We start from the raw sequence: 10999 nt of genomic DNA on the forward strand, positions 1-10999 counted from the left end.
CCAAATATGACAGATCTTTCGAATTTCAACTTTTTCCAGGATTTATAAGGGGCATTTGTTTATTTAGTTCCTCTGACCTCTTTCCAGTAAACAATGTCCTGTTCACTATTTTCAGGGATGAAAATTTGCTGAATGACTAGCTAGATATGTACATTATGTACATATAAAAAGTTATAGGGGGCCAGCACTGTGGTACAGCACTTTAGGCTGGTGCTTGTGACACTAGCATCCCGTAAGAGCAGTGGTTTGAGTCTGATACTTTGCTTCTAACACAGCTCTCTATTTATGTGCCTGAAAAAGCAGCAAGAAGATGGCTTGGGCCAATACCATTTATGTAGGAGACCCAGATGGAGTCTCAATCTCCCTGCCTCTGCCTGGCCCAGTCCCAGCCAATTCCACCAATCAGTAAGTGAAATCAGTGGATGGAAGATATCTTTGTCTTTGTATTAAAGATTGATTTATTTATTGACCTGAGAGACAGAATTATAGAAAGTGAGAAATAGAGACCTCCCGTCTGCTGGTTCACTTCTAAAATGGCCACAATGGCCTGGTTGTAAGCAAAAAGTTTGGAACTATCATCTTATAACTTTTTCAGGTAAATAAAACAAACAAACAAAACGCATTAACCAAATTTGATACAGAATAGCACCCACAATTTAATATGCATCAATCATTTATGAGCTATTACACCAAATGGCTTCTGTAGAATATCCCGGTTCTCTCTTACAAAAAGGTTATCACCATACCTTCATTTTACAGAAGAGAAAACGGAAGCTCAGAAATAACAGATAACTTAAGAGCTGAAGTGGTAGATTCTGGATATAACTCAAATCTCTATAAAGCCCATGTTCTTAATTTTTATCATTATGTTAACAGGATAAAGCAATTTTTTAAGCAATATTTCAATAATGATAAGTCTAGCTATGTGTTAGTAAGATTTAAATAATAAATGCCAGATACTTACTCTTAAGTTCCTAATGCCATCTTGATGTTTCAATTTTTCAAAAAAAGACTGAAAAAAATCAGATCTCTCCACATGTCTTGGAGCTACGCAGAGTGCATCAATATCAGCTCCTACAAATCAAAGTATTTCTTGTCAAGAGATTATATAGCATTCTTCTATTAAAGAACATACAAACATGTATACAGAACAAAGTATAGAACACGAACATAATGATTAGCTCTGAGTAACAGGAACCGTGTTCTTCAGTATTTTCTAGTTATAAACAACAAATAAGACTTTGTCACCCAAAGTTTTCACCAACAGATCTTAAAAAAAGTTACCTTTAGTGTGTACTCCAAGTCTATAGGATCCAAATGTGAAAATTTTACCACCAACAGTTGCCACAACAGAAGGTGGAAGATTCTAGAATAAACCAAAAAGCATTCATCTATTAATAAAAACCATTTAGATGCTTACTGCCATTTATTAAGCAAATGATATATAGCACAGATGTCAAACTTACATAAGATTTGTTAAAGTATTTCAGGTTGCAAATTGAAGTAATAGTGCTCCAAATAAGAAATAAGTTGATACCCACAACATCTTAAAGATTTATTTATTTTTTTTATTGCTAAGTCAGATATACAGAGAGGAGGAGAGACAGAGAGGAAGATCTTCTGTCCGATGATTCACTTCCCAAGTGACCGCAACAGCTGGTGCTGTGCCGATCCAAAGCCAGGAGCCAGGAACTTCCTCCAGGTCTCCCACGTGGGTGCAGGGTCCCAAGGCTTTGGGCCATCCTCGACTGCTTTCCCAGGCCACAAGCAGGGAGCTGGATGGGAAGTGGAGCTGCTGGGATTAGAACTGGCACCCATATGAGATCCTGGCACATTCAAGGTTAGGACTTTAGCCACTAGGCCACAGCACCGGGCCCCGATACTCACTGCATCTTAAGAAAAACATTTTGACTCTAGTTTACTTATGTAACTTCCCATCTTTGCTTTCATGACTCTCAATAGTCACCAAGGAATTCTGTCAATAGCTATGTTCAATTTCTTGCAAGAAAGTACTAATTCTTGACATCATTTTTTAAATATTATCTTGTTATGAGAGCTAATCTAAAAAATTCAACTAATATTTCTTTGTACCTAATTTAAAATAAAGCTACTTTTATCTACCTTTAGAACAATGCAAATTATCCATCAGATATTTTCTCTAAGACATTCTTAAATTTCCATATCATGCCTCAATCAAGAAAAATTCATCCTTGATAAAAGCCAGATGTTTCCTGACTTCCCTCTATCTCCTCACGACTTTTATTGCTTAAACTACTTTTTCCCAGTTTACTAAGTTGCAGTCTTACGTTTGCCACTTCCTTCCTATTCACCTACCAATGTCCTAACTTCTCTGTTTCATAAAATCCAATGGATAATCTTAAATTATATAACTGTTCTGCTCAAAACTTGCCACTATCTTCTTTTCTTATGACTTGGGCCTACTACTGATACTCTCCATAGGTAATGGTCCTATGCTTTGTTCTTGCCTTCTTCCTTGATCTTTTCTGAAGAAACTCAATCGCCTTTCATTGTATTTGTCAATGTCTCTTGTTTATCCTCTTTGGACATCTCAAGATCATTTTTTTTTAAGATTTTTGTTTTTACTGGAAAGGCAGATTTATAGGAAGGAGAGAAAGATCTTCCATCCACTGATTCACTTTGCAATTGTCCACAATGGCTGGAGCTGAGATGATCCAAAGTTAGGAGCCGGAAGCTTCTTCCTGGTCTCCCGCTTAGGTGCAGGGTCCCAAGACTACGGAGTGCCGGAGAATTAAGATGGTAGTCACTGGAAGGCAGGAGCCTAATACCACTGAAGCTTTTTGCTGTTCACAAGAGCAAGTTCATAGTTGCCAGATTTTATATTTCTGGGGCCCAGTACAATAGCTCCATTGGTTAATCCTCCCTCTGTAAGTGCAGGCATCCCATATTAGTGCTGGTTTGTGTCCTGGCTGCTTCATTTCTGATCCAGCTCCCTGATGCGCCTTGGGAAAGCAGTGGAGGATGGCCCAATGTCCTGGGATCCTGCATCCATGTGGGAGACCTGGAAGATGCTCCTGGCTTAGATTGCTTCAGATGGCTGTTGTGGCCATCTGGGGAGTTAACCAGCAGACAGAAGATCTGTCTGTTTCTCCTCTCTGTAAATCTGCCTTTTCAATAAAAATTAATGAACCTCAAAAAAAAAAAAAAAAAGTCTGAAGTCTGGCTCAAATGAAAAGTAAAACCTTCTGAGATTTAAATTTTGACTCATTTTTGGGGACACTCAACTATATACTTTTGTCTATTCTGGAGTAAATAAAACTATTCGTTCACAAGTACAAAGGTGACATTTTAATGTATTTCATCTTGCATCTTATACCAGTAAAAACAACTAGCATATTATGAAACAATTATATGTAGTTTTGTCTTACCTTACTCTCACTGATATCAGAAATCCATTCTTTTACTAAATTATTCAATTTTCCAAGAACAACCAGCCTATAATAAAAAAAGCTTTAGGTTAAAATCAAATACACATGCTTAAAAACAAACTACATTGAGGAAACAAATAGGCATTAACTTTACATTGGTGCTGGGGTAAAAAGCATATTACACGTGAATTAAAGTTACTATGTATTTTCTATGTGGCACAGATTCTTCTTGGGCATCCTAGATCCCTTAACTTAAGAGGGTCCAAAAATGTTAACTGTGAGTATTTTGGTCTTTGAGCTATTGTCAAAGTCCAAAAAAGCCTTAATAAAAAATCACAAAGGTACCTTCAATGAAGCTATAGAGGCAAAATGAATTGTCAACTTTCATGGCTTTGCTGTGGAATTAAATCAATTTAGTGTGGTAAGAGACTCACATTCCCTAATATCATCCACTGGGTCTTTAATTACTGGCTAATTTTTGTGAAAAAAAATTATTTTATAAAATTTTGATATGATCAAAACAAACTTTCAACTGATGGCATAAGCAATTCTATGTCTAAAAAAAGAAGAGTTTAGGCATCTCAAAGATAATACATGCAAAACTGAACTGATCTTTCCAACCTTTTGTCTTTCTCAGTCTTTCCCAGATAATAAAACCATCCTTCAAGGTGATGAGACTGAAAATTTTGCCATTATTCACTTTCTCACATTAAGGTCATTAAACTCAGACAGAGATGGATGCTTGGCATGGTGATTAAGATGTTGCCAGAGGGGCTGTTGTGGTTCAATCACTGCCTGCAATGCTAGCATTCCATGAGTGTCAGTTCCACTCTGAGGTTCTTGTCCAGCTCTAGGCTAATGCACTTGAGAAAGCAGCAGAAGACCACACAAGTACTTGGTCTCCTGCCACCCATGTGGGAAAACCGAAGAGGTCCTTGCTCTTGGCTGCAGCCTGGCCTTGTGCTAGCCTCTGCAGCCTTGTGTGCTAGCCTCTGCAGCCTCAATGATCTCCTCTGTAACTATGCTTTTCAAATAAATAATGAAAATAAATCTAATAAAATTTTTAAAATGCCACTTTGAATATTCACATCCAATACTTGAGTGCCTGTGCTCAAGTCCCAGCTAGGCTTATTCTAGTTTCCTGCTAATAAGGGCCTTACCCTCTACATAGAAAACCTAGATGGAAGTCTGGCTCTGGCATGGCCCAGCCATGGCTATTAAGGTCATTTGAACATTCAAGAAACATTTAAAAAAGAGAGAGAGAGAAATATTAAACAGAAGCTGGTGTTGTTTCATGGCACATCAAGCCTCTGTCTGTGAGGCTTCCCCCATGAGTGCTGGTTAGAGTTTCGTTACTTCACTTCCAATCCAGGTCTCTGTTAATTTGCCTGGGAAAGCAATGGAAAACAGCCCAAGCAACTGGGCCCTTCATCCCTACGGGAGATCCAGAAGCAGCTCCTGGTTTTGGATTAATTCAGCTCTGGTCATTGTGGTCATTTTGAGGAGTTAATCAACAAAAGGAAGATATCTCTGGAACCCTGCCTTTCAAATATAAATAAATAAGTAAATATTGAACAAAAACCAAAATCCTCCTAGAAAAATATATCCAGAATTCTACCATTTATCACCTCTACCAATGTCCTTCTGGTTCTAGCCACCATCATTTTCTCACAGTTTTACTTTTTAAAAATCATTTACTAATAAAAATATTTTATTTTATTATAAAAAATTTATTTATAAAAATCTGAAAGGCAGATCTAAAGAGAAGAGACACACAGAGAAGGATCTTCTATTTACGGTTTCAATCTTCCACATGGCCACAACAGCCAGAGCTAAAGTGATCTGAAGGCAGGAACCAGGAATGTCTTCTAGGTCCCGCACATGGGTGTGGGACCCATGGATTGGAGCCATCTTCTGCTGATTTCCTAGGCCATAAGTAGAGCTTGATTGGAAGTGGAGCAGTTGGGACACAAACCAGTACCCATATGGGATGCTGGTGCTGCAGGTTAACAGTTATCCTGTTGAGCCGCTACACTGAACTCCTTCTTAGGGTTTTAGACTTTGCTTTTGCCCTTGCCCCTCCCTCAGACTAAAATCACTCAAATCACTCTCAGTACAGTAATTGTGTCCAAACATGCATCAGATCAAGTCAATATTCCCATTTTATTTGGAGTTAAAACCTTTATGATACCTAACAAGAATCCAAGAACCCCTTCCCTCCAAAGTTCCTCTCACCTCACTTTATTCAAATGGAATTTCTCTGCTTTCTGAATACTTCAGACACCGGGATATTTGGTTACGTGACCCTCAAACATACCAGATACACTCCCACTTAGGCTATCAACCTAGAATGTTTGCCCATCTAAAATGTAAGCTCTAAAAAGGTCAAGATTTTTCTACCATTTGTCATTTCTGTACCCCTGGGCAGCAGGATAGGTACACAGTGCAAACTTATAGAATTAATGATTAAATAAGCATGAAATCATATTAAAAACTTAAATTTAAAAAATCTTTTTTTGCAGTTTTTAATGACATACCTGTGATTTAATTCTTCCTCATCTTCAAATACTCCAAATGGTTTCATTGCATCAATTAATTTCTGTGTGTAAATATGATCAATTTCTTTAGGACATGCCAAACTAATTGGAGAAGTAATTCCATAGTGCTTTTGTTGGCGCTGGCTGTCCAGCATGGTATTCCTGTTCAACAACAAAAAGAGCAGAACAAAGCTCTAAGTATCATCATACTGACGACTGAGTATTTCTTGAATTAATTTAACACCTTAATTCACTTAAGTTTACACAGTCACCCTAAAAGCTGACTTAATACTAACAAGGCAAGAATTTTGTTAAAAAAGAAAAAAATGGGTAGTTTGAATTTATTAAGGGTTATTTGTATTGCCTACAGCTTTCAGAGTTGGGATGCCTTTTCAAGCTAAAAGTAGCATGTGTTGGCATCAGAGCAACTGTACATCACTCAGTTCAAATACAAATAATCTGAATGGGATCTGTGCTAGGGCCACCTCCACTACAACCTGCAGACATGCACACATAAGTCAAGCACCATCTAGATTCAACAATCTTTGAAAAGCATCAAAGGGTTGAAAGAAAGCTCTTATAAAAACAATAGCTACCTCACCCACAAGAATAAAAAACATCCCATTATAATTAAGGTTCTTGTGAAATAATACAGGTTTTGGAAAGAAGCTACAACTACATTTGTCCTTGGGAAACCTACTGTAGAACTCTGCTTAAAACAGAGTTTACAGTCCTAACATTCTGACTCATATTGAATAATTATAAATTTTTTACACAAAAAGGTAATCTTACAGAATACAATGCAGGTCACCCTCAAAAGACACTAGCCACCAGTAAATCAGTCTTGAATAATGTACACCTGTAATTTGTGATATTTCAGGTTTAAATAGACAATAATTTAAAAATAAGTATGAGGACCAATGGTTGATAAGACTTTTTGTTTTGCTATGAAAAGTAAACACACTCACATACACACTAAGCCAATTAATTCTTTCATGAAGGGCCACTAATACCAATAGTAAGAACGTAACCTCATAATAAAGGGCAGGCTCTTAAATTTAAACAAATTAGCACTGCAAAACATTACACATAAAAAAAAAATGCAACAGTGATTATTTAGTTGTTTTGGGATTTTAATTGCCGAAAACACTACTAATCTCAGGGAGTAGGGATGATTTTCAGCTAAACATTTTTAAAAGATCTATTTATTTATTATTGGAAAGTCAGATATACAGAGAGGAGGAGAAACAGAGAGGAAGATTTTCTATTCACTGATTCACTCCTCAAGTGGCCGCAACAGCCGCAGCTCAGTTGATCTGAAGCCAGGAGCCAGGAGCTTCTTCCGGGTCTCCCACACGGGTACAGGGTCCCAAGGCCCTGAGACGTCTTTTACTGCTTTCCTAGGCCACAGGCAGGGAGCTGAATGGGAAGCGAGGCTGCTGAGATCAGAACCGGTGCCCATATGGGATCCCAATGCGTGCTAGGTGAGGACTTTAGTCGCCAGGCTATCGTACTGGGCCCCTAAGCTAAAGATTTAATTTAGGTTATGCAGCAAGCTCCTAACAAGATCACAGTAAAAATAAAAACCAGAAAACATCAATACCAGTTGCTTTAACTTCTCATTATTTATTTTGCTTTAGAAGTAATAAAACTTCAATTAGCTATTTCAAATTGTAAAGATTTGACTTATTTTTTTTTGACTTTGTACCTCTAGAAGAACCACAGAGGTGTTTTGGTATTGTGTTTGTTGTTATGTATATTTTATATGGATCGGACATTTACATGACCCAACACTCAATTTTAAGTTCCACAATAATCCTGAGAGATCAACACTGAATGAAGTGCCATTTTCTAAAGTCCAAACAGGAAGAACCAGAATTAACTCCAAAATCTCTTTCTACTACTCAATCATTCTCCTTTATACAATTACTTCAGCTTGGGCATCAGGATTCTACATCTCACTTTCTTATCTTTATGCTGGAAAATTAAGATATCTAGGTTTTTGCTGAAGTTCCAAATCTAGGCTTCTAAACTTGTCCCATCCAGGCAAGAAGTAAACAACCAAATTTCACTCTTCCTTTTACCCATCAATTTCACCTACAAACTTAGTAAAGAAATCCTAGTACCAGAGCCTTGAGATGGCTCAACTGGTTAACTCTCCACTTCCAAGCATTGGGCGTCCATATGGGATCCGGTTCATGTCCCGGATGCTCCACTTCCTATCCAGCTCTCTGCTTGTGGCCTGGAAAAGTAGTGGAGGATGGCCCAAAAATTTGGATGGGACTCTGCACTCCCATGGGAGACCCAAAAGAAGCTTCTGGTTCCTGATTGGCTTAGCTTCAGCTGTTGCAGCCATTTGGGGTGTGAACCAGTAGATGAAAGATCTTTTCTTTTCTATGTAAAATCTACCTTTCCAACAAAAACAAATACCTTAAAAAAAAAAAAGGAATTCTAGTACAAGTGGCAATACGTGTACTGCTGCACTGTAACACTGCGCACTTAAAAATAACCTAAAACTATCACCGAGAAAAAAGGACTACATTAGGGTGTACTCCTTAATGGAATACAATTAAATAGTCACATGAATTAATCGGAAATTAAGTGCTAACACGAGAGAAGCTCGAAACACTATACTACTCTGGTGAATCCAGTGGTAAGATGACAATTATGACACTCGTTACACAAAGTTTAAAACCAACCAAGATAATGCCAGTTATTATGGGTGCACGCCTATGTAGTCACAGCACACACACATGCATCAACAATCAAGAGGAGATTCAGAATGACAGGTGTCTTTCAGGAGGGAAGTGAATGGGACCAGGGAAGGGAGAGTGCTTCAAAGATTTCACTCACACACACATGCACATATAACATTATGCTTTGGAGTGAAAGGGTGTTGGCCTCCCAAACAAGGTTTGTTCTCTGCATCTCTCTCTGTCTGGCTATTTCTCAACCAACCCAAATTTGAAGCTACAACAAAAGCTCACCCAGCACGGAAACTACTTGTGACTTATCCAAGTGTGAGCAGACGCGTCCGGACCGACAAGCCAACCCCTCCCTCCCCAGCCCGGTCCTCCAGGAGGGGGCCGGGGCGAGGAGAAGGTGAGGAGACCTTGGCTTCTTCAGGACAAAGTCCGAGGCTGGGAGAGGTCGTTCACTCCGGAGGACCGGGAGACAGCCGGCCCCGCAAGCCGGCAGCGCGGCAGGGGGAGGGTGTCTGCGCCAATGCAGACACCGGCAGACAACCCCGGCCCGGGGCGGCCAGCGGGAGCGCCGCCGACCGTTCCTCCTCAGACACACGCCTCTCGGTCCGCGGCTGTCCTCCGAGGCGCGACAGCCAGGGGCGGGCAGGGACTCCCGGAGTGCGGGCAGCGGGCGGCCAGGTGAGCCGCCCCGGCTTCGAGGAGATGCCCTTGCGACCGCCGGCCGGGAGCAAGGCAAGGGACCCCGGGCCAACAGCGCGCCGGGCTTCGTGTCAGGACCCCCCTCAGCTCGCCCCCCAACTGCCGTCCCCCACCACTTACGCAGACATCTCTTTCATCGCTTCCTGCGTCTCTCTCCAGCGGAGGGGTCTTGGGCTCTGAAGTCTGGTTCTTGCTCTTCCTTCTGTCCGCTTTGCTCCCGTCGCTTCTAGCTAGCTCGCTCGCTCACTTTGCCACTTACTACAGCCAAGGCATCCAACCGAGTGGTTGAAAACACCACAAAACCGGCTCTATTTATGACAATACAGCGCGGCCGACGCCAATATGGCGCCGCTTCCCAGCCTGCCTCTCGCCCGCCACGGCCCCGCCACGGCCCCGCCCCTGGGGGCCTGGGCCCGCCCCCGGCCACACCTCCTTGGCCTGCGGTTCCCGGGAGGCTCCGGCGGCCCCGCCCATCGGCCCGGGGGCTCTCTCACGCCCAGCGCCCGGCCGGGGGCAGCGGGCGATTCCTTTTGTCTGTGGAGAGTTCTGGCAAACCGCTTGGAAGGTAACTGAGAGAGAGGTTTTCTCGAATGAAACCTCGAACGGCGTTTCCTCACAGCGGGTGCGGTTTTAATCCTTTCCCGCGTCTGGAGTTGCCGCCCGACGCAGTCACTCCAGCGGCTGAGGAGATTGTGTCGGGAGGCGGTCACGCCCAGGCACGTGCGACTTTAACACCGTTACGCTGGGAAAAGAGGAAGCTTGTGAATTAGAAGTTAACCGTTGATTTAGCTACTCAGTGTCACCGTCCCCCCGACCCCCGACTCATGACGTATCGTCATTTTCCTTTGCGACAGGATTTATCCAAGACGGAATAGAAATGTTACACTTTTCATTTAGTTGAGACTGTTTCCTGTGAGTGTGAGGATGAAAATGGGGGGGAAAGCGGTCAGTTGAAAAGTGTAAAAGGGTAGAAGTAATTTCAGGTAGTCACTAAATCATCCCCATGGAATGTTTCATCCATTCAAATGTTTATTAGAAGCCTTATCTGTGTCGGGCACTTTGAATTTCCAGTGAATAGGAGCATTAAACCTGAGGGTTCTTTGACCCTTAGTTCAGAGTTTAACAGGGGAAATACTCAAATACAAGTGATATTCTTCTGTTGGTGGACGTCTTTAGGTCACTGGGGGCATGCCCTTGGAAGTGAGTTCTCCCTAGAGGGTCCCGTGTCAAAGCCGAGATGAGCCTGGCTAGCTAGCCACCTGCTCTTGGTCGGTACCCCAAATCAGTGAGGTCTAGTTAGTCTTGAACTGAGAACCTCCAAAACTCTGAGTAAAAATAAATCTTTTTCTTTACAGGTTAGCTTCTCTTAAATGTTTTACTTACAGTGACAGAAAATTGACACAAGGATTTATTCTTATCAGAATCACAGAAGCCAGAAAGACGGAAGAGCACAGTGTAGGCACATAAGGGCACAGTAAACTTAACTCTTACTTACTTGGATTACCATAACTCTGTATTTCTTTGTTTTTTTCTACGTGTTTATTTTTGAAATATTTATTTCATGTTTTCTCTTTAGTTTACCTATATGCTCATGTAATGCCTTGTTGGCTATTATCTGCCACAATATTTAAAAGGGAGGTGAACTCTGTTT

At 41.2% G+C, this 10999-nt stretch overlaps 1 protein-coding gene across 1 annotated transcript in view; it reads right to left on the bottom strand.

Annotated features, from left to right (window-relative positions):
• PAPOLG (poly(A) polymerase gamma) overlaps positions 1-9727 on the bottom strand; it is a 38682-nt gene extending 28955 nt beyond the window's left edge. The window contains exons 1-5 of the mRNA XM_040993402.1: positions 9469-9727; positions 5945-6106; positions 3408-3474; positions 1285-1366; positions 965-1074 (exon numbers count right to left, since the gene is read on the bottom strand). Coding sequence (XP_040849336.1) covers positions 965-1074; positions 1285-1366; positions 3408-3474; positions 5945-6106; positions 9469-9485 — 438 coding nt within the window. The 5' untranslated portion in view covers positions 9486-9727. The remainder of the gene's footprint in view (positions 1-964; positions 1075-1284; positions 1367-3407; positions 3475-5944; positions 6107-9468) is intronic.
• Positions 9728-10999: the final 1272 nt, after the last annotated feature.

This window comes from Ochotona curzoniae, unplaced genomic scaffold, assembly GCF_017591425.1.
Source record: "Ochotona curzoniae isolate NIBS_2020 unplaced genomic scaffold, NIBS_Ocur_1.0 contig_883, whole genome shotgun sequence".
NCBI lineage: Eukaryota > Metazoa > Chordata > Mammalia > Lagomorpha > Ochotonidae > Ochotona > Ochotona curzoniae.